Source organism: Thalassophryne amazonica, chromosome 10 (assembly GCF_902500255.1).
Source record: "Thalassophryne amazonica chromosome 10, fThaAma1.1, whole genome shotgun sequence".
Taxonomy (NCBI): domain Eukaryota; kingdom Metazoa; phylum Chordata; class Actinopteri; order Batrachoidiformes; family Batrachoididae; genus Thalassophryne; species Thalassophryne amazonica.
In genome coordinates, this window is record NC_047112.1 from 112148007 (window position 1) to 112172959 (window position 24953).

The 24953-nt window shown below is 42.9% G+C and overlaps 1 protein-coding gene across 1 annotated transcript in view; it reads right to left on the reverse strand.

Annotated features, from left to right (window-relative positions):
• The window catches only part of tgfbr3 (transforming growth factor, beta receptor III), a 271094-nt gene that overhangs the window by 130070 nt on the left and 116071 nt on the right, over nucleotides 1–24953 (reverse strand). The window contains exon 3 of the mRNA XM_034179237.1: nucleotides 11068–11205. Within this exon, the coding sequence (XP_034035128.1) occupies nucleotides 11068–11205 (138 nt within the window). The remainder of the gene's footprint in view (nucleotides 1–11067; nucleotides 11206–24953) is intronic.

A 24953-nucleotide genomic window follows, 5' to 3' on the forward strand; every position in this document is an offset into this window, starting at 1 on the left:
TAACATCGACCCAGTCCCAATACCCTTCACACCATCATTTCACCCTTTCCCTTTATTTCGCACGTTCACGTGTATGAAGGCAGAGTATTGGGATTGGGCCTCAGTCATTGCAAAAATTGTATTTGGGGAAATTATGTTAGGGGGATAAGTACGACTGACTCCTCTAACAATGCAGCCATTTTATATTTGGTCTGATTCATGTCAGGTGAAAACGGTGGTTAAAGAAAATCAGCAGAAACATCTAGAAGTGCTGCGTTCAGGAGGCTGACTTGCAGTGTGAGGGAGCCTCAGGTACGACATCTTAGACATGTTAGAGTAAACCTACATTCTGTGTTTACACCTCCCAACTAGTCAGAATTGGTCAAATCTGTGATAATTCCCAAAGTTTTTCCACTAGACACCATAGGCTTACTAGTAGATTAGTTAAACACCGGTTTCTGTATGACAAACTGGTTCTTCAGTTTAAAAGATCTTTTAATAAATATCAAGAGATAGTATCTAAGTTTGCAGAAAGCATGTAGAAGATGGAATTTGTCTGCCTATAGTAGCTAGCCATAACCTAACCGGTAGGGTAAACTTTAGATAAAAACCTAAAACATATGATATCTTAGCTTCTGTTTATAGAGTAACATAGCTACAATTACAGCTTAACCTACCAGCTATTATTTATCTAGTAACCTGTCTAGGATACACTCGCTATATATATATATATATATATATATATATACAGTGAGGAAAATAAGTATTTGAACACCCTGCGATTTTGCAAGTTCTCCCACTTAGAAATCATGGAGGGGTCTGAAATTTTCATCTTAGGTGCATGTCCACTGTGAGAGACAAAATCTAAAAAAAATCCAGAAATCATAATGTATGTTTTTTTTTTAATAATTTATTTGTATGTTACTGCTGCAAATAAGTATTTGAACACCTACCAACCAGCAAGAATTCTGGCTCACACAGACCTGTTAATTGTTCTTTAAGAAGCCCTCTTATTCTGCACTCTTTACCTGTATTAATTGCACCTGTTTGAACTTGTTACCTGTATAAAAGACACCTGTTCACACACACAATCAATCACACTCCAACCTGTCCACCATAGCCAAGACCAAAGAGCTGTCTAAGGACACCAGGGACAAAACTGTAGACCTGTACAAGGCTGGGATGGACTACAGGACAACAGGCAAGCAGCTTGGTAGAAGATAACAACTGTTATGATTATTTATTAGAAAGTGGAAGAAACACAAGATGACTGTCAGTCTCCCTCGGTCTGGGATTCCATGCAAGATTTCACTTTGTGGGGTAAGGATGATTCTGAGAAAGCTCAGAACTACACAGGAGGACCTGGTCAATGACCTGAAGAGAGCTGGGACCACAGTCACAAAGATTACATTAGTAACACATGATGCTGTCATGGTTTAAAATCCTGCAGGGCAGCAAGGTCCCCCTGCTCAAGCCAGCACATGTCCAGGCCCGTTTGAAGTTCACCAGTGACCATCTGGATGATCCAGAGGAGGCATGGGAGAAGATCATGTGGTCAGATGAGACCAGAATAGAGCTTTTTGGAATCAACGCCACTTACCATGTTTAGAGGATGGGAACAACCCCAAGAAAACCATCCCAACCGTGAATCATGGGGGTGGAAACATCATACTCTGGGGGTGCTTTTCTGCAAAGGGGACAGGACGACTGCACCGTATTGAAGGGAGGATGGATGGGGTCATGTATTGTGAGATTTTGGCAAACAACGTCCTTCCCTCAGTAAGAGCATTGAAGATGGGTCATGGCTGGGTCTTCCAGTATGACAATGACCCCAAACACACAGCCAAGGCAACTAAGGAGGGCTCCATAAGAAGCATTTTAAGGTCCTGGAGTGGCCTGGCCAGTCTCCAGAATTTATCTCTCTCCGTCGAGCCAGTTAAGGGCTACCCTGGCCTACATGTCGCTGCGGCTGTGAGCCCCAAGCTCTCCTTAGCCGGGAGCGGTTCCACCTTAGTATCCTTTCACTATGGTACTTATATCTTGTCTCCATATACATTTCAGCACGCTTTATGGTTGTGAATATATACAAATGTCCTTTTATTTGTTCCTTTTTTTAAAAATTATTATATTAGTGACAAAAATGGAGGAATGGGGTACAATTAGCTAAACCTAGCACCTAACGTAAGCTTATCGAGTCGGCTGCAGCACTGTTTGTTATAGCTAACAACATAGTCAGTTCTGTTTGGGAAGCTAACATTAATACACACTTTTGTTTACATTTGTTGTTATATGTATTTGTTGTTACAACCATTATTGTAGGGTGAAGCGATGCTATTGTGGTTTATACACCAGTTACTGACTTTGTTGAACGTTGCTGGCTAACAACGTATGCCAGGCTAGTTAACTGCTAAATTAATGGTAGGTTATCTGGCTATAGTTAGCATACTTTTGAGATTTGCACTTTTATTTTACATGGTGTAGATTTTTAATGGTTCTTCAGTTTATGGGTTCTTTAACAGATATCAACACATAGTATCTAAGTTTGGGGTTTCCATTTGAAAGCATGTAGAGTATGGATTTTGTCTTCCTACAGTAGCAATCCATAACCTAGCTAGTAGGGTGAACTTTAGATAGAAACCTAAAACATATTACATCATAGCTTCTGGTTCTATAATAACATAACCAGATTTATAGCTTAGCCTACTAGCTATAATTTAGTTTTACAAGTCTACAGACTAGGTAAACGTATACTACAATATTCTCCTGTATGAACATTTAGGTTTCAGGAACTGACTCCTATAATATTATGTAGTAACTATATTTTTGTACATGTTGTTTACTACCCTGTTTGAGTAAATGCCACTAGTGTACACGCTGTCCATATTCTTGAGCCACTTAGGTGGGTAGGGAGAGCTCCCATGGGATAAAAAACCTACCATCCCTGGTTCTCAAGACCAGGCACCTAAGTGGCTCGAAGCTTTTTTTTTTTTTTTTAAGATTTTTAGATGTACCTTAGTATACACTAGTAGAGTTATACCTTAGATTTGGAATGTATAATAGAAGAAGAGAGTCGCTGCAGTCAAACAACATATAGAAAATCAACACGATGACAGTTGTAAATGAATATTATACTACAAAAATGTAATTTTTTATGCTTTTTGTCACATTAACGCAATAACAACATCTAAAAATCCAGAGAATATATTCACGAGAGTTTTAGGCACAATATAAAAATAGTTTTATGTTGTGATGTTAATGGTGTTATCTGTGTGCAGCGGTTAAAGTGCAGCGTGATCAGAGCGTCTCAATGCAGTTCTCAATGTCACTGAGATCTCACAGCGCGGCGACCTCTTCGAGGTTTTGGGGGATATGAAATGTCAATAGGGCGAATAGCCAACATTTATGTGTCAAGACAATATTGAGTGCACGTTTTACAATATAATAAAACGTGCGCACAACATCATAAAACGTGCGCACAATATAATAAAATGAGTGCACATTCTCTCCACATGCAAAACATTTTGCGATGACACTTCCAGGGCTCCGTAAAAATTCCTGTTTTTACAAATAAAAAAATGGAATATTTTACAAAAGCACATTTATCTGTAAACATCAACACACGTCACATTAACATGTTCGTTTACATAATGAATGACTCAACCAATCAGTGTTTAGCAGAAGAGGCACATTTTACCCAGAATCCTTTGTGATCTGTGTTTTTTGCAAAACTTCAGAATTAGTGCATTATTCAACATTAATAGATATATGTTATATTTTAACTTTGTACAAATGACAGAACTGACATTAACAGAGTTATTCTACAACCCCTGGCAAAAATTATGGAATCACCAGCCTCGGAGGATGTTCATTCAGTTGTTTAATTTTGTAGAAAAAAAAGCAGATCACACACATGACACAAAACTAAAGTCATTTCAAATGGCAACTTTCTGGCTTTAAGAAACACTATAAGAAATCAAGAAAAAAAGATTGTGGCAGTCAGTAACGGTTACTTTTTTAGACCAAGCAGAGGAAAAAAATATGGAATCACTCAATTCTGAGGAACAAATTATGGAATCACCCTGTAAATTTTCATTCCCAAAACTAACACCTGCATCATATCAGATCTGCTCATTAGTCTGCATCTAAAAAGGAGTGATCACACCTTGGAGAGCTGTTGCACCAAGTGGACTGACATGAATCATGGCTCCAACACGAGAGATGTCAGTTGAAACAAAGGAGAGGATTATCAAACTCTTAAAAGAGAGTAAATCATCATGCAATGTTACAAAAGATGTTGGTTTTTCACAGTCAGCTGTGTCTAAACTCAGGACCAAATACAAAAAACATGGGAAGGCTGTTAAAGGCAAACATACTGGTAGACCAAGGAAGACATCAAAGCGTCAAGACAGAAAACTTAAAGCAATATGTCTCAAAAATCCAAAAATGCACAACAAAACAAATGAGGAACGAATGGGAGGAAACTGGAGTCAACGTCTATGACTGAACTGTAAGAAACTGCCTAAAGGAAATGGGATTTACATACAGAAAAGTTAAACGAAAGCCATCATTAACACCTAAACAGAATAAACAAGGTTACAATGGGCTAAGGAAAAGCAATTGTGGACTGTGGATGACTGGATGCAAGTGATATTCAGTGATGAATCTCAAATCTGCATTGGGCAAGGTGATGATGCTGGAACTTTTGTTTGGTGCTGTTCCAATGAGATTTATAAAGATGACTGCCTGAAGAGAACATCTAAATTTCCACAGTCATTGATGATATGGGGCTGCATGTCAGGTAAAGGCACTGGGGAGATGGCTGTCATTACATTATCAATAAATGCACAAGTTTACGTTGATATTTTGGACAATTGAAAGGATATTTGGGGATGATGAAATCATTTTTCAAGATGATAATGCATCTTGCCATAGAGCAAAAACTGTGAAAACGTTCCTTGCAAAAAGACACATAGGATCAATGTCATGGCATAGCATCAATGTCAACGAGCAGATCTGATTTGATGCAGGTTTTAGTTTGGGGGATGAAAATTTACAGGGTGATTCCATAATTTATTCCTCAGAATTGAGTGATTCCATATTTTTTTCCTCTGCTTGGTCTAAAAAAGTAACCGTTACTGACTGTCACAATCTTTTTTTCTTGATTTCTTATAGTGTTTCTTAAAGCCAGAAAGTTGCCATTTGAAACTTTAGTTTTGTGTCATGTCTGTGATCTGCTTTTTTTCCACAAAATTAAACAACTGAATGAACATCCTCCGAGGCCGGTGATTCCATAATTTTTGCCAGGGGTTGTATCAGTATTCATTTTATTTATACACCAAACCATAACTCAGTATTGCTTTTTTTCTAAGACCTCAGCCTGACCTGAGCGTTGTGATTGGTTATTGATTTTAAATATTTTAAAGTACTGCAGTAATGGACTACATTCCTTTGACTTGAATGAAACAAGCTCTTGCCTTAGTTATTTGTGGAGAGGCTGAAAAAGACAGATTACAGGGGCTTTTTTGTTGGGGAATAATGTCCAGCATTGCATACTTTGTCTTTTTTTTTTTTTTTTTTTTAAAAAAAGACCTTTGAATATCCATCTCCTAAATCCAATTAAGGGTCACAGGAGCCTGGAGCCTATCCCAGCAGTCATAGGGCATGAGGCAGGGTACACTCTGGACAGGACACCAGTCTGTCAAAGGGCCACAAACAAACATATCCACACCTGCACACACACCTACGGATAAGTTTCCAGTGCACTTAACCTGCATGTCTTTGGATGTGGGAGGAAGCCGGACCAAACGGTCCCCCCTAAAAATTGGTCCACCCTGCCCTCACTGCACATGCCTCATTTCGGACCACAGCAGCTCATCTGAGACTGACTGTCTACACCTAAAGCGATCAAATGGATCAATGTGATTATTAACCATCAGATGATGAAGTAAAACCTCTTAAATCAGCAGCTGCCGTGGTGCTCTGATTGGTCTACCGTCTTTTATTATGAAATAATGCTAAATTTATGTGGAAATGATTGTTGTACAAAGGCTTCAGATATCTGTCGCTGAGATAGATGATGACTGGAGTGCAGTTTGAAGAAGAAACGAGGTGATAATGGGTAAATTGCTGCTGACACTCAGAAATGATGTTGCTGACACTCAGAAATGATGCACGCACAGTGAAGGCAGGGCGGACTGATTTTTAGGGGGGACTGTTCAGTCTGTGACATTGGAGCACCTGGAGGGAACCCACACAAACACGGGGAGAACATGCAAACTCCATACAGAAAGGCCACAGGTGGGAATCAATCCCATAACCTTCTTGCTGTGAGGCAACAGTGCTAACCACTAAGCCAACCTGCTGCCCAAGACTGTTGAATAATGAAATATAAATGACAAGCTTCATGCATTCATTTTATATATTCGCTTACTCCAATCAAGGTTTAAGAAGGGGGTGGAGCCTATCCCAGCAGACATGGGGTGAGGGGCAGGATACACCCTGCACAGGACCCCAGTCTAGTAAAGGACAAGTTTCAAAATTTTAATTTGAGTACATTTTTTGTTAGAATAATTGAGTAATAAAATAGTTACATTAAGTAAAAAAAATAACTGATAGCAAAACAGAAATAATCAATAGATTAACTGATATATGTGCTCCACAATGTGAAAGCCAAAGTAAGTATGTCCCTTTTGGGCTACTGTATCAACATGATGGTGCAACATGGTGGTACCCACGAGGGGGCCCACTCCTGTGGAGATATGAGTGGATCATTATAAGATGATGAAATTGCATCAGTTGATTGTTGCAGTAATTATACACTGTTGGACAGATGGTTTTGAATGCTATGCTCCATTTCTGATAAAAAAAAAAGAAAAGAAAAAACCTAAATCCCACACACTGTAGCTTTAAGTGGAACAAATTTCAACAATGCATTGATTTTCAACTTTTGAATCATTTTCTCCTCGTCAAATTGGCTTTTACAGCAGGATGTTTTGAAAGTCGGGAAAAAGGAAAACACTCCGCCACATATGGACACCATTTGTGTACCTGATGCTGCATTCTTCCAAAATGCTGTCAACGTACAATTGAAAATGATTACATGTGGGACCCCAAAGACAGGAAAGCCTCCACTGAATATACAGCCAAAGCAGCGTACAAAGCCACATAATACGGCTAAGCTGCGGCTGAAGCTTCTGGGACCCATTTTGTAAAGGGGTTCCCATGTGATACACTGGCATTGGACAAGAGAATTAGTGCAGCCCATTTTTACATTTTTATTACGTTTCCGAGCAAAAGCCACTAAATATGATGGGCTCCCCGGGGAAACTGGCTCCCACTGCACAGCCGTGTCCTTCAGCCTTTTTTCTTCCCCCTGGTTTTCCCCCACATACTGTACACACCTAACAAAACACATGTGGAATTAAACTGATATGATAAACTACAAATTTATCTTGCTGATACACCTTAAAATCAATTCCTGATCTGTTATTTAAATAATTAAAATAATTCTATATGCCATTACTGAAGGAAATATGACTCGGTGAGAGGGCAGACCTTTGGCGAGCATTGTTGTTAATACTAATACTAATCAGGGTTGGTTATGAAAAAGTCATCACCAAAACATTCATTGTTTTAAAAAATGGCTCAGCTTTTCAAACATCACTGCATCAAAGTGACAAAATATCTGTTTGCCATGAACTACTGCATCGTGGCAGCCTGCCATAATGAGCAAAAACATTAGTTTACACTAATCAGAATGACATCAAATCTGGAACATAGTGCTTCAGCAAAGAATCTTTCACTTCTCATCTTCCTTCGTGTGCCGTTTTGTTGGGAAAGTGTAGGTACACAGACCCACAACAGGGGGCGCAAATGAACGGACAATGGAGGAAGTGAAATAACAACACTTTACTGTTGTGAATGGGCACAACCAATACAACAGATTACAACAATGGACAAAAAGCCAAATCACAAAAGGTGTCGTGTGGGCAGGCTCGAAGATAGGAGACGTCTGTCCAAAGCAGAACCGGAACCACACGATTTCCTCCGCCACCAGACCCCGGAAATACTGGAGCCGCCATGTCCCGAATTCCCAGGTGGCCACTGCCTCCGCGTGTCGGACCTGGTACTGCTGGCGAGGAACAAAGAAACAATTAAATGTGGGCGCGTTTGCACCCAGCAATCCGCACGGCAGGAAAACTACCTCCACCTCTCGTTGGAAAAGGAGTCTGTTATACAACGCACAAAAGTCACAAAAGGTTACTGTTACACAGTTAGCTGAGAATGTTACCTTCCAGGTAGAACGATATCTCGGCAAAGAGGTGGAGACGTCGTCCTGCTGATGTACCCCTGCTGATCAGATGATTGGTAACAGCTGTTGCAGGTGATGCGTGACAGCTGTCACCCTGGCTGCTCCTGTGAGGCGGCTGCGCCCTCTGGTGCCTGGAGCCCGCACTCCAGACAGGGCGCCCTCTAGTGGTGGGCCAGCAGTACCTCCTCTTCTGGCGGCCCACACAACACCGTTTGTTATGAAGGATCGCAGCACGAGTGCTTTGTGCACAGCCGTGATGTCACACACAGGCTCTGATATGTGCGTCTGTTTCGGATCTACCCATTTTACATGTGGAGACATTAAGCACAAAATAAAGCTAAATATACTCAGTGTTGACAATGAATGATGTATTTATTTATTTTTGTCTGTCAAGCACAACCAGCTAATGCCAAGTTTTGAAGCTCACAAAATTGAGACTATCAGCACATGCTAAATTTCCTTTTCGGCCTTAATAAGTCATGTTGTCTGTGTAAACTTCAGCTATCTGCATGTTTCCTCCTACAGTTTTGCGCTCTTGGGTGGGCAAACCCCACATTGCATATTCATGAAGGCAAACGTGATAAATTAACAATACGTGTTACTTTGTGCATTTGACAGACGTAATCCATGTTGCGCACTCTTTAGTAACTCAGCATGTAGGTGTACTTGCGAGTGCGATGGTGTCTACGCACGTGTTTACACATGCAAACCTTGAGCAAACCCAGGACCTTAGACAGTTACTCCAACTTCAGACTGAGGAGGTGCAATGCAGGTTCCGGCCTGGTGATGGAAGAGTGGATCAGCTCTTTACAGCCCCCATCACACATAGCGAGAATGTGCAGGAACCAGGCCAAAACGGCAAATATTACCATCATCGGGTGCAGTTGGGAGGGAAAGATGCGTGGTCAGCAGTGTCAGAATGCATCCAGATTAGCTCATTCACACGGGACCAGAATGGGGCTGAAATTATCACTGAGCTGTGTGTGTGTGTGTGTGTGTGTGTGTGTGTGTGTTTTCATAAGGGCTGCATGAGCCACTAAGGGTGGGCGCACGGGGCGTGCCACTGGACACCTTTGCTGAAAGTTTGCTGGCAGTGGACCAAGCAGTCACACCATTCATCAGACGCAGCCTTTCCAGCAAACTTTAATTTCTTTTTTCTTTTTTGCTCACTTCAGGAGCACAGTGCAACTCTGTACACTGTGATGTAGGCTGGATTATCACATGGGATTTTATTTTTGCAGCCTGTGTGAGGCTTTGCACCACAGGCTGTGGTTTGGTTCCTGTGCGCTCTGCACTGTGAAAGGATCGTTGTTCTAGGCTGATGGTGAGTTTCATGTGTAATAACGTTGTCACAGGCTGGGATACAGTTCCACGTCACACCTCCTACAGAGTTTAGATGGTGATCAGGTAATAATATGCATATTACAGCGGTGAGATCCGTTCAGCTCCGTGCCTGAAGTGCACTATGGCGCATTACTGCGTATGAGACCACAAGAGGTGCAGCGGCAGATGGCACTTTCAGTTTGACTGTGCGCTGTTCACATTGACTGTATATGATCAATGTGTGTCACATAGATGTTATTACATATCAACATTTCCTTTGCTCTTGCTGGCTGGGGTCCAGCAGAGGTGGACATCCCACAACATCCTGGCAGGCTTTGCTGTGACCGATCAATCTCAGAGCTCAATCAACCACGATCAGATCATTTCAGGTGCTGTTTTGATGCTGTCAGAATATGTAGACTACAATCAGATGATGTAAAAACTGCATATAGACCACCGTCAGATGTGCGTTCCATCGCGATGGCACCAAGTGTGCTTTGAACATGTGCAACACAGTCAGTACAGCTGAGTGAATGGGACCAAATATGTAGATGCTCAAAGACTGCCGCCCGTTGGTCTTCAGACCGCAAGACAATATTTCCCAGACTGTGGCTGAATGTGTCATTCTGATGTAATTCAGCCTCAATCGGCGTCTGTGTGACGGGGGTATACCCCTTGCAAGGCTATTAGAAGGGGTGTGGGAGTATGACCAAGCAGTCAACATGTTTGGTGGAGTTTGAAAAAGGGTATGACAGGGTTCTCTGAGGTGTCCTGTGGGGGGAAGGGGGGGGAGTGCTGTGGGAGTATGGAGTACCAGAATCACTTCAGTTTCATGACATCTTTGATTTTTGGGGATGATGGGGGTTTGTTTGCTTCATCTGACTGTGACCTCCGATGTGCCCTGGGCAGGTTTGAGGCTGAGCGGGGTAAGCTAGAGCATAAGCTCGATAAATAGATAAATAAATAAATAAATAAATGCATGATCTTTATATAAGCATTTTCTTTCTGAAAAACTGATTTGGTCTTCAAAAAGCTTTTTCCCACAAAATATGGCTTGAAAAAGGGGCACGGTCAGGGTCGTCTTCTCTACAGAACAATGCAGTCATTGATTATACATGTTTGAATTTGAATTAAGGAAATATAATGACAATCTGCAATAATCAGCTGTTATTCAATACAATGACAGATAAAATATTGTGCATTGTTATGCATGAATTCAGGTCTTCCCATTATGTACTGGATTGACATTTTAACATGTGTGCATGGTGCATAACATAACTGTTATTCTAGGAAAGGCTTTTCAGGGTGTGATAACTTCTCTGCAAATTAACATCCCGTTATATATTAGTCAGATGTGAAAGCAAATGAAATTGAAACACAGTTTAGTCAGTGAGGAAATGAACACCAAGTTTGGTGAAAGAGGATTTGAAGCGTTTTAGTGGCACTGGACTCACATGAAAGGTATGTTTGATGCCCGGGGCCAACTTCTCAGTCTTGATCTTCCAGATCAGTGGTTGGGGGGAATTCAGTATGAAGACCAAGGGCTTATGGTGGTGCAGCAAAGACTGGATGGGCTTCAGATGCAGGTCAACCTGGTCATGAAGTCATACAGGAAATACCATGAGGGATTACAGGCAGATAAAGGTGCAGCACCACAGTTAACACAGCAACAGGAGAAGGAGAAGATCTCAGCAGTGCAGTATCACACCACATCTCTGTGTCGAATCAAAGTTTTAACTTTCTCATGTTCAACATAATAAAAAAATTTAAAAAAGGGAAATGCCTGGTACTGCCATGATGCAACTGCCAAACTATAATACTGTAGCATTTTTTTCTTTGTTCTGCACTCTTTGTTGATAACATCAAAAAGACCTCAAGCTGTGCTCTCACAAAAAGGCTGTTGCTGAGCTCTGATATGTAGCGGGACCTGAAGTTCATACACTGGAGTCTTTCTATGCAAAAAAAATAAAAACAAAACAAAAAAAATAGAGGCTCTCTGTCACAATCTCCAGAGAATTCAGCTGCTATTAAAATCAACTTTAACTGGGGTTTTCCTGGGTCCAGAGATTTCTTTGTCTGAATAAATATAAAGACAGATGGTTTAAAAGCTGAACTCATGTACATATTTGGTATTCAACTTGTTTCTTTATAATTTATCACATACTTGCACTTACAGTGATGCAAATAAGCATTTGATCCACTGTCGATTTTGCAAGTTTTCCCACCTACAAAGAATGGAGAGGTCTGTAATTTATATTATAGGTACACTTCAACTGTGAGAGACAGAATCTAAAAAAATCCAGAAAATCACATTGTATGTTTTTTTTTTTAATAATTAAAAAAGGCGTAAATCGAGAGCTGTGCAAAGCTCTCGATTTACCGATCGATCTAAGTTCCGATCCTCACCTATGGTCATGAGATTTGGCTCATGACCGAAAGAACGAGATCGCGAGTACAAGCGGCCAAGATGAGTTTCCTCCGCAGGGTGGCTGGGCACTCCCTTAGAGATAGGGTGAGGAGCTCGGTCACTCGGGAGGAGCTCGGAGTCGAGCCGCTGCTCCTCCACGTCGAAAGGAGTCAGTTGAGGTGGCTCGGGCATCTTTTCCGGATGCCCCCTGAACACCTCGCTGGAGAGGTGTTCCGGGCACGTCCCATTGGGAGGAGGCCCTGCGGAAGACCCAGGACACGTAAGAGGGAGGAGGGACTACATCTCTCGGCTGGCTTGGGAACGCCTTGGGGTTCCCCCGGAGGAGCTGGGGGAGGTGTGTGTGGATCGGGAGGTCTGGGCGGCTTTGCTTGAGCTGCTGCCCCCGCGACTCGACTCCGGATAAAGCGGAAGAAAATGGATGGATGGATGGATAATTTACATTTTATTGAATAAGTATTTGATACAACAGAAAAACAGAACTTAATACTTGGTACAGAAACCTTTGTTTGCAGTTACATGGGTCAGATATTTCCTATAGTTCTTGACCAAGAACACTGCAGCAGGGATACTGTTCCCCTCCTCCATACAGATCTTCTCCAGATCTTTCAGGTTTTGAGTTTCAGCTCCCTCCAAAGATTTTCTATTGAGTTCAGGTCTGGAGACTGGCCAGGCCACTCCAGGACCTTGATATGCTTCTGATGGAGCCCCTCCTTAGTTACCCTGGCTGTGTGTTTGGGGTCATTGTCATGCTGGAAGACCCAGCCATGACCCATCTTGAATCCTCTTACTGAGGGAAGGAGGTTGTTTCCCAAAATCTCACAATACATGACCCCATCCATCCTCCCTTCAATACGCTGCAGTCGTCCTGTCCCCTTTGCAGAAAAGCACCCACAAAAATGGTGTTTCCACCCCCATGCTTCACAGTTGGGATGGTGTTCGTGGGGTTGTTCTCATCCTCCAAACACGATGAGTGGATGTGATACCACCATGCCTCCTCTGGATCGTCCAGATGGTCACTGGTGAACTTCAAACGGGCCTGGACATGTGCTGGCTTGAGCAGGGGGACCTTGCTGTACTGCAGGATTTTAAACCATGATGGCATCGTGTGTTACTAATGTAATCTGTGTGACTGTGGTCCCAGCTCTCTTCAGGTCACTGACCAGGTATTCCTGTGTAGTTCTGGGTTGTCTCAGAATCTGGTCCCAGCTCTCTTCAGGTCACTGACCAGGTATTCCTGTGTAGTTCTGGGTTGTCTCAGAATCATCCTTACCCCACAAGGTGAGATCTTGCCTGGAGCCCCAGACCGAGGAAGATTGTTTCTTACATTTTCTAATAATTCCACCAACAGCTGCTGCCTTCTCACCAAGCTGCAGGCCTGTTGTCCTATAGTCCATCCCAGCTTTGTGCAGGTCTACAATCTTGTCCCTGGTGTCCTCAGACAGCTCTTTGGCCCCCGCCATGGTGGATAGGTTGGAGTGTGATTGATTGAGTGTGTGAACAGGTGTCTTTTATACAGGTAATGAGTTCAAACAGGTGCAATTAATACAGGTAAAGAGTGCAGAATAAGAGGGCTTCTTAAAGAAACACTAACAGGTCTGTGAGAGCCAGAATTCTTGCTGGTTGGTAGGTGATCATATACTTATTTCATGCAATAAAATGCAAATTAATTATTTTAAAATCATAAGATGTTATTTTTTATTTTTAGGTTCTGTCTCTCACAGTTGAAGTCTACGTACGATAAAAATTACAGACCTCTTCATTCTTTGTAGGTGGGAAAACCTGCAAAATTGACAGTGGATCAAATACTTATTTGCCTCACTGTACATGTTTGGTATTCAACTTGTTTCTTAATAATGTATCACATATCCGTACTTAGTGAACATGGCAATGAAATATTCATCACAACAGGTGAAAATACAGTCTAAAAGTGTTTCCCAATCCTGGTCCTCTGGACCCAAAGTACTTTGCATTTTCCAGTTCTCCTTGCACTAACAAGCCAAAACGGCTATGTACCCTTGTTGGCAGCTGTTGAATGGCCGAACACACCTGACTTAATCTGGTATGAGTAGCTCAGGCCCAAATGGAACATGGACAGTACTCTGTGCTTACACGTGCGCTCATCTACATAAGAAGGTTACAAACGTGATGCCAAAATAAGCAGTATGGTATTCATGACCACAGCATAGAACTTAAAGAATATTTAAACAGCAACTACGTAAAATTAACATGAGAGGAGAGAAAAAAAAAGGCGAGTCAAGGCCTTTCTGACTTTCAACACGGGTGGGGCCAGACAGTCCAGCCACAGCCACAGCCACACCCACCAACAATGAAGCAGCTGAACTGAAAGTAATGGCCCGGTCACATGATATAAGAAAGACGTCTGTCTCTCTGCCTTTTTTTTTTCAAAAACCCTGGTGTTTCTGTTCACCGGCGCTGCAGCTGTGCAATCAAGCAGTCAGTTACATGCACACGCGCAGGGGCGATTACCAGTTGTGATCACAGACACACACGTGGATCAGATACACATGCACGCACGCACGCACGCACTTCACCAGCTGATTCACTCTGGATGAATGCATTTAGTGTTTGGAAGTGTTGTAGTGCACGCACAAAAGGACTGCGTTGAACATGATTTAGCGACTCAAATGTTCAAAAGACAATGAACCCATTTGCGATCACACTGGTTTTCTGTGTTCATATGTCACACCTCTGTGGATCAAAGCAGTTCACACGTGAATGTCCACTGCTGCTGGAACCTTTCCACACTTGATGCTCAAAGTCTCGCTTCTGTAAACTGCCGCCTGGTTTGCACAAACCGAGGTGTAGTTCACTCAGAGATCACAGCAGATGACACAAACTGTTATTACGTCGTGTCGGCCCTCAGCTACACGGAAACAAATGAGGCTGATTGCGGCACCCCCCGCCCCACTGCGAACAAATACCCAGTGATCAAGGATTACTTCTTCGAAACTTTTGAACTGTCAGATTGAAAGGGCCAGCAGGCTCTTCTCTCTGTACAGGCTGGAGGACAGCCAGCCCTTTAGAGCTCACAGACAGAATGTTGCAGCTCCGGCCGGACTTTTTGCGCAGAAACTCTCTACTCAGGTGCGCACAGTGCTGGAACAACACCACGATCATGGACTGCCCTGCGCTGGCAGAGGAAGCAGAGAAATTCTTCCTGGCTGGCCAGCACCACAGCATGACTGCGGCAGTACTCGCCACATCACATGCAGTGGCAGAAGCCCCACACTACACAACAGCTCCGCCGTGGAGGAGCTGCATCTCTCCTCCACAAAAGCACTCACAAACTAGCTTCTGTTCTGTGTGAAAACATTCAGCTGGTCGAACGAAGTCAAACTAAATGCTAACATTCCAAAAACTAAGCAAAATCCTGATGAAGTGCCAACTGCAGGAACGAAGCTGCACAAAGGTTAAACAATGCCAATGAAAGTCAACGAAAGTCCAGATTTCTTGTTTCGTTTGGGCATCCTTGCCCTTCGTTAAGTACCGTGTGACCCGGCCTTTACAGGTTACTTGATGGAAATAGGTCTTTTTCTCCATGACTGCATCATTCCAAGCAGAAAATTTGGAAGAACAAGTCCAAATGACCTTGGTCTCAAAGTCGGACTCCATAGCTCTGCTGCTGTAGGAAGGGTTGTGGTTTGAACTGAACGAGATTGAAAACAGCATGAATAAGAATGAGCCAGTATGTTGAGTGTTTGTTTCTATCAGAGAAATTTTTGTTAACTGAGTCAGAGAGTCCCTTTTATTTATCATTTGTTTATTTAGGATTTTTTTCCACATTCCAATTTCTAAATATTCTTACAAATTATAAGTTAGTTATTTTTTGAAAAGTGTACTTGCAATATCAGTTGGACAATCAGGACTGAAGATGAGGACTGAAGATGGTTCCATTGTGTGGTGTTTGAGGTGACTTGTAGCATCACCAAGACCACAGATAAGACCTGTGATGTGGTCCATGAAAACTGTTACAAAATCCATTTAAAAACCAAAAATAATCAAAAGTTATCACAACCTTCAAGCAACCAATACATTTCAACTTCCTAAGTCAAACAAAAGTGTAAAATCAAATATAATGTCCAACTTCCGCCTACTGTTGTGAAAGTGTAGGAACACGGACCCACAACAGGGGGCGCAAATGAACGGACAATGGAGGAAGTCAAATAACAACTCTTTACTGTTGTGAATAAACACAACAAACACGGCAAATTACAATAATAGAAAAGAAGTCAATTCACAAAATGTGGCAGGCTCGAAGATAAGAGACGTCTGTCCAAAGCAGAACCGGAACCACACGATTTCCTCCGCCACCGAACCCCGGGAATACTGGAGCCGCCAAGTCCCGAACTCCCAGGTGGCCACTGCCTCCGCTTGTCGGATCTGGTACTGCTGGCGAGGAACAAAAACAGTTAGATGTGGGTGCGTTTGCACCCAGCAACACGTATGGTGGGAAAACACCTCCACCTCTCGTCGGAAGAAAACAACACAATATCTGTTATCCAACACACAAAGCAACAGGTAATTCCTGTCAGGAAGACAATATAGTCGCTGAGACGTTACCTCCTCGGTAGAGCGATATCTCGGCGAAGAGGTGGAGATGTCGTCTTGCTGATATACCACTGATGATCAGATGATTGGTGACAGCTGTCATAGGTGATAAGTGACAGCTGTCACCCCGGCTGCTCCTGTGAGGCGGCAGCGCCCTCTGGTGCCTGGAGCCCGCACTCCAGGCAGGGTGCCCTCTGGTGGTGGTGGGCCAGCAGTACCTCCTCTTCAGCGGCCCACACAACACCTACGTCATGACTGAGACGGACAGCTAATTTCTCAGCTCCGACTGACCCATTAAAATAGCCGATTAAAAATTAAGAACAGATAAATCAATCAATCAATCAATTTTTTTATATAGCGCCAAATCACAACAAACAGTTGCCCCAAGGCGCTTTATATTGTAAGGCAAGGCCATACAATAATTATGTAAAACCCCAACGGTCAAAACGACCCCCTGTGAGCAAGCACTTGGCTACAGTGGGAAGGAAAAACTCCCTTTTAACAGGAAGAAACCTCCAGCAGAACCAGGCTCAGGGAGGGGCAGTCTTCTGCTGGGACTGGTTGGGGCTGAGGGAGAGAACCAGGAAAAAGACATGCTGTGGAGGGGAGCAGAGATCGATCACTAATGATTAAATGCAGAGTGGTGCATACAGAGCAAAAAGAGAAAGAAACAGTGCATCACGGGAACCCCCCAGCAGTCTACGTCTATAGCAGCATAACTAAGGGATGGTTCAAGGTCACCTGATCCAGCCCTAACTATAAGCTTTAGCAAAAAGGAAAGTTTTAAGCCTAATCTTAAAAGTAGAGAGGGTGTCTGTCTCCCTGATCTGAATTGGGAGCTGGTTCCACAGGAGAGGAGCCTGAAAGCTGAAGGCTCTGCCTCCCATTCTACTCTTACAAACCCTAGGAACTACAAGTAAGCCTGCAGTCTGAGAGCGAAGCGCTCTATTGGGGTGATATGGTACTACCTAAACTCTGTAAGGGAGTTAGAGTATCTCGTCAATAGTTTTACATCCTCATTGAAGACAACTTTGGATGCTGTAGCTCCTCTGAAAAAGAGAGCTTTAAATCAGAAGTGTCTGACTCCGTGGTATAACTCACAAACTCGTAGCTTAAAGCAGATAACCCGTAAGTTGGAGAGGAAATGGCGTCTCACTAATTTAGAAGATCTTCACTTAGCCTGGAAAAGAGTTTGTTGCTCTATAAGAAAGCCCTCCGTGAAGCTAGGACATCTTTCTACTCATCACTAATTGAAGAAAATAAGAACAACCCCAGGTTTCTTTTCAGCACTGTAGCCAGGCTGACAAAGAGTCAGAGCTCTATTGAGTATTCCATTAACTTTAACTAGTAATGACTTCATGACTTTCTTTGCTAACAAAATTTTGACTATTAGAGAAAAAATTACTCATAACCATCCCAAAGATGTATCGTTATCTTTGGCTGCTTTCAGTGATGCCGGTATTTGGTTAGACTCTTTCTCTCCGATTGTTCTGTCTGAGTTATTTTCATTAGTTACTTCATCCAAACCATCAACATGCTTATTAGACCCCATTCCTGCCAGGCTGCTCAAGGAAGTCCTACCATTATTTAATGCTTCAATCTTAAATATGATCAATCTATCTTTGTTAGTTGGTTATGTACCACAGGCCTTTAAGGTGGCAGTAATTAAACCATTAATTAAAAAGCCATCACTTGACCCAGCTATCTTAGCTAATTATAGGCCAATCTCCAACCTTCCTTTTCTCTCAAAGATTCTTGAGAGGGTAGTTGTAAAACAGCTAACTGATCACCTGCAGAGGAATGGTCTATTTGAAGAGTTTCAGTCAGGTTTTAGAATTCATCATAGTACAGAAACAGCATTAGTGAAGGTTACAAATAATCTTCTTATGGCTTCGGACAGTGGACTTATCTCTGTGCTTGTTCTGTTAGACCTCAGTGCTGCTTTTGATACTGTTGACCATAAAATTTTATTACAGAGATTAGAGCATATCATAGGTATTAAAGGTACTGCGCTGCGGTGGTTTGAATCATATTTGTCTAATAGATTACAGTTTGTTCATGTAAATGGGGAATCTTCTTCACAGACTAAAGTTAATTATGGAGTTCCACAAGGTTCTGTGCTAGGACCAATTTTATTCACTTTATACTGCTTCCCTTGGGCAGTATTATTAGACGGTATTGCTTAAATTTTCATTGTTACGCAGATGATACCCAGCTTTATCTATCCATGAAGCCAGAGGATACACACCAATTAGCTAAACTGCAGGATTGTCTTACAGACATAAAGACATGGATGACCTCTAATTTCCTGCTTTTAAACTCAGATAAAACTGAAGTTATTGTACTTGGCCCCACAAATCTTAGAAGCATGGTGTCTAACCAGATCGTTACTCTGGATGGCATTTCCCTGATCTCTAGTAATACTGTGAGAAATCTTGGAGTTATTTTTGATCAGGATATGTCATTCAAAGCGCATATTAAACAAATATGTGGACTGCCTTTTTGCATTTACGCAATCTCTCTAAAATCAGAAAGGTCTTGTCTCAGAGTGATGCTGAAAAACTAATTCATGCATTTATTTCCTCTAGGCTGGACTATTGTAATTCATTATTATCAGGTTGTCCTAAAAGTTCCCTAAAAAGCCTTCAGTTGGTTCAGAATGCTGCAGCTAGAGTACTGACGGGGACTAGCTGTTGGGAAAGTGTAGGAACACGGACCCACAACAGGGGGCGCAAATGAACGGACAATGGAGTAAGTCAAATAACAAGCTTTACTGTTGTGAATGTGCACAACGAATACAACCAATCACAGCAATGGACAACAGTCAATTCACAAAAGTGTCGTGTGGGCAGGCTCGAAGATAGGAGACGCCTCTCCAAGGTAAGACCGGAACCACACGGCTTCCTCCGCCACAGGACCCCGGGAATACTGGAGCCGCCAAGTCCCGAACTCCCAGGTGGCCACTGCCTCCGCGTGTCGGACCTGGTACTGCTGGCGAGGAACAAAGGACAGTTAGATGGGGGCGCGTTTGCATCCAGGACTCCGAACAGCAGGGAAGTTACCTCCACCTCTCGTTGGAACAGTAATCCACAAACTAAGCACAAATCCAAAAAGATACACTCCGTAGCTTTGATACGTTACCTCTCTGGTAGAAACGATATCTCGGCGATGAGGTGGAGATGCCGTCCTGCTGATATACCCCAGTGATAATTGCTGTCAGCTGTCTCAGGTGATGGGTGACAGCTGTTACCGAGGCTGCTCCTGTGGGGCGGCGGCGCCCTCTGGTGCCTGGAGCCCGCACTCCAGGCAGGGCGCCCTCTGGTGGTGGTGGGCCAGCAGTACCTCCTCTTCAGCGGCCCACACAACACTAGCAGGAGAGAGCATATCTCACCCGTGTTGGCCTCTCTTCATTGGCTTCCTGTTAATTCTAGAATAGAATTTAAAATTCTTCTTCTTACTTATAAGGTTTTGAATAATCAGGTCCCATCTTATCTTAGGGACCTCGTAGTACCATATACCCCCATTAGAGCGCTTCGCTCTCAGACTGCGGGCTTACTTGTAGTTCCTAGGGTTTGTAAGAGTAGAATGGGAGGCAGAGCCTTCAGCTTTCAGGCTCCTCTCCTGTGGAACCAGCTCCCAATTCAGATCAGGGAGACAGATACCCTCTCTACTTTTAAGATTAGGCTTAAAACTTTCCTTTTCGCTAAGGCTTATAGTTAGGGCTGGATCGGGTGACCCTGGACCATCCCTTGGTTATGTTGCTTTAGACGTAGACTGTGGGGGGGTTCCCATGATGCACTGTTTCTTTCTCTTTTTGCTCCGTATGCATCACTCTGCATTTAATCATTAGTGATCGATCTCTGCCCCCCCTTCTCGGCATGTCTTTTTCCTGGTTCTTTCCCTCAGCCCCAACCAGTCTCAGCAGAAGACTGCCCCTCCCTGAGCCTGGTTCTGCTGGAGGTTTCTTCCTGTTAAAAGGGAGTTTTTCCTTCCCACTGTGGCCAAGTGCTTGCTCATAGGGGGTCGTTTTGACCATTGGGGTTTTTCATAATTATTGTATGGCCTTGCCTTGCAATATGGAGCGCCTTGGGGCAACTGTTTGTTGTGATTTGGCGCTATATAAGAAAAAAGTTGATTGATTGATTGATTGATTGATTGATACTACGAGGTCCCTAAGATAAGATGGGACCTGATTATTCAAAACCTTATAAGTAAGAAGAAGAATTTTAAATTCTATTCTAGAATTAACAGGAAGCCAATGAAGAGAGGCCAATATGGGTGAGATATGCTCTCTCCTCTAGTCCCCGTCAGTACTCTAGCTGCAGCATTTTGAATTAACTGAAGGCTTTTTAGGGAACTTTTAGGACAACCTGATAATAATGAATTACAATAGTCCAGCCTAGAGGAAATAAATGCATGAATTAGTTTTTCAGCATCACTCTGAGACAAGACCTTTCTGATTTTAGAGATATTGCGTAAATGCAAAAAAGCAGTCCTACATATTTGTTTAATATGCACTTTGAATGACATATCCTGATCAAAAATGACTCCAAGATTTCTCACAGTATTACTAGAGGTCAGGGTAATGCCATCCAGAGTAAGGATCTGGTTAGACACCATGTTTCTAAGATTTGTGGGGCCAAGTACAATAACTTCAGTTTTATCTGAGTTTAAAAGCAGGAAATTAGAGGTCATCCATGTCTTTATGTCTGTAAGACAATCCTGCAGTTTAGCTAATTGGTGTGTGTCCTCTGGCTTCATGGATAGATAAAGCTGGGTATCATCTGCGTAACAATGAAAATTTAAGCAATACTGTCTAATAATACTGCCTAAGGGAAGCATGTATAAAGAGAATAAAATTGGTCCTAGCACAGAACCTTGTGGAACTCCATAATTAACTTTAGTCTGTGAAGAAGATTCCCCATTTACATGAACAAATTGTAATCTATTAGACAAATATGATTCAAACCACCGCAGCGCAGTGCCTTTAATACCTATGGCATGCTCTAATCTCTGTAATAAAATTTTATGGTCAACAGTATCAAAAGCAGCACTGAGGTCTAACAGAACAAGCACAGAGATGAGTCCACTGTCCGAGGCCATAAGAAGATCATTTGTAACCTTCACTAATGCTGTTTCTGTACTATGATGAATTCTAAAACCTGACTGAAACTCTTCAAATAGACCATTCCTCTGCAGATGATCAGTTAGCTGTTTTACAACTACCCTTTCAAGAATTTTTGAGAGAAATGAGCACAGGACCACAAGACAAGGCAATTTCAGCCATGAGTTCGACTCAAAAAACACGAAAAGACACGAGAGGAGGAAAAAATGAGGACGGTAAAGCTGGCCCCAAGCAGCTAACGTTAGCCGAGGCTACGCCATTGAAAAATACTGGGGAGGCTACTGCTGAGCCCGAGATGCTATCGGAGCTTCGCAAGCTCCGACAGGAAAATAAAGACTCTTTTGGTGATTTAAAGACTTCTCTTTCAAGGCTGGAATCCACTATGGATGATTTAAAAGAACGAACTGCGGGGCTTGATAAGAGGCTGGGGGACACGGAGGAAAGAGTGAGTGCTGTCAAGGACAGATGTACGCAGCATGAGAAGGCACTGAGCTACCTGCTAAAACGATAAGCTAACCTTGCTGTTAAAGGCGATGACATGGAAAACAGACTCCGTCGTAACAACATAAGGCTCTATGGTATACCAGAAGGGGCTGAGAAAGATGACATGATGAAGTTTGTAACTGATTTTTTGTACAACTCGCTGGAGTTACAAGAAGGTACAGAGATCAAACTGGAAAGTGCACACAGAGCCCCGGGCCCAAAGCCCAAAGATGCTGCTGCAGCCCCGCGGTCAATCATAGTTCGTTTTCTGAACTTTAAAGTGAAACAGTCAGTGTTGCAGCAGGCATGGAAACAACGAAATGCGGAGTTCCAGGGTCACAAGGTCTACTTTGATCAAGATTACTCTGCTTAGGTGCAGAGGAAGAGGAAAAAGGTTCCAGAGGTAATAAAAAAGCTGAAACAGAAGAACATCAAAGCCCAGTCACCCTACCCAGCCCAGCTGAGAATCTTTTTGGACAAGGGCGTCAAGCAGTTCCCCTCACTACTGGAGGCACAGTCAACTCTGAGAGAGCTGGGCGTGGAGGCAGTGATGGAGGAGCGGGATGTACTGGAGAGGGAGCTGGTTCGGGATGAGTGGACAACTTGGAGCGGGCGGAGAAAGAACCAACAACTTATCCCAGAAGAAATAAGATCGCTAATCTGCAGAGGCAATGAAGATTCCAGGCCCACAGGTTCTGAGTAAAAAGGGTGACCACAGCAGAAGTAAAACTGGGTATTTGTAGGGACTGATTGTAACAAGTTAATATCTCATTTATCGGGTAATTTGCAAGGGACAGATTTGTTTTCGGCTATGATCTGGTGACTATACTATATTTTGTGGACAGGAGTCTTTGCAGGGGTGAGGGGACAGAACTCTGTTTATTTTGATAAACTCGCAGCCTCTAATGCGACGTGTTTCCTGGATGATCGTCGCTACAGCACTCAGTGCAACCAGCCCGGACAGCTATGGCTCTCTGCCCAAGAGTCATCGGGAGTGGGAAGCCCTTTTGGTTAAGGTTTATTTGTTCAGTTCTCCTGGGCTACCTACTGGACTTTTGGAAGTCTATATATTTTTTTGGTGTGATTTCTTGTTTGTTATCAAGGTTTAGCGGCTCTTTGCAAAAGATAATGTTTGCCTTTTTTTTTTGCTGTTGGTATAAATACTAGCTATGGACAGTATAAACATTGTTAGTTATAACATAAATGGGGTCAATCACCCTATAAAAAGGAAGAAAATTATGTCACAGTTGAAGAGGTTAAATTGCTCAATTGCTTTACTTCAGGAGACCCACATCAATGACAAGGAACACAAGAAACTCAAGAGGGACTGGGTCGGCCAAGTATTTAGTTCTGCTTGTGAAAAGGGTAGTAAAAGAGGGTGGCTGTTCTGTGCCATAAAACTCTGGGGCTTATCGTTGAAAGAACATATGAAGATAACAACGGTCGTTATATTATGGTTGTGGGGACAATTAGGGAAATTAGGACAACAATTTTAAATTTATATGCGCCGAATGAAGAATGATACGGGATTCTTTAAAGAAATTTCAACAATTTTAACTAAGCATGGGGAGTGTGACATCGACGACCTGTGAGCGGCTGGAAACAGTGATGACCAAGCAGAAACCGTCTTTTTTTTAATCTCTTTTTATTCTTCAATATCAACAGGAGCCCAGTACTCAAAGCAATTCCAAGGAGTAGCTCAGCCTCCATCAACAGCCGCACCTCAAAATGAGCCAGCTGGCACCACTTTTTATCCTCTGCTCCTGATTGGACTGAACCACCTCCTCCATTGCAAATGTTTCTCCTTTATCATAAATACAAACATTTTAAAACTACCTTTAAACTTCACACACCCACCCACACACACACACACACACACACACACACCTACCTAAAACCCTCTACACAAATACTAAAACATTTTTCAACACCTAAACCTCCAACTACCAATTCCCCCCAATGTGATGAAGTGCTACTTCATCACATTTCCTTCCCCTTCTCCCAGAAAACCCAATACCTTAGGTCTCAGACACCCGGGATAAACAGTCAGCCACCACATTTGACCTTCCTGGTCTGTACTGAACAGTAAATTCATATGGTTGCAAGGAAAGATACCATCCTGCGATGCGTGTATTGGCATCCCTCATACGATTCAGCCACTGGAGAGCACGATGATCTGTCTCCAAAATGAAGTGCCGTCCAAGTAGATAGTAACGAAGGGATTCAATGGCCCACTTCATAGCCAAACACTCCCTTTCAATAGTGGAGTACCTTCCCTCTCTCTCCAATAACTTCCAACTCAGGAACACCACCGGTCTCCTCTCCCCCTCCATCTCCTGGAGAAGGACTGCTCCAAGACCCACTCCAGATGCATCAGTCTGCAAAATAAACTGCTTGTTGAAATCTGGACTATGCAAAACTGGTTGAGAGCAGACCGCTTCCTTAAGGTCTTTAAATGCCCTGTCACATTCCTCTGTCCAAATGACCTTAGTGGGGGCAGAGGCCTTGGTAAGGTCATTCAACACTGCCACTCTATCTGCAAACTGCGGGATGAACTTCCTATACCATCCCACCATTCCAATAAAGCCTCTCATCTTCTTTTTCGTAGTAGGCACTGGAAAGGATTGAATAGCCTCCATCTTCCCCACCTGAGGCTTTATCTTTCCAAAGCCAATCACAAAACCAAGGTACTCAACTTCCGTCTGAGCCACAGCGCATTTGTGAGGATTAACAGT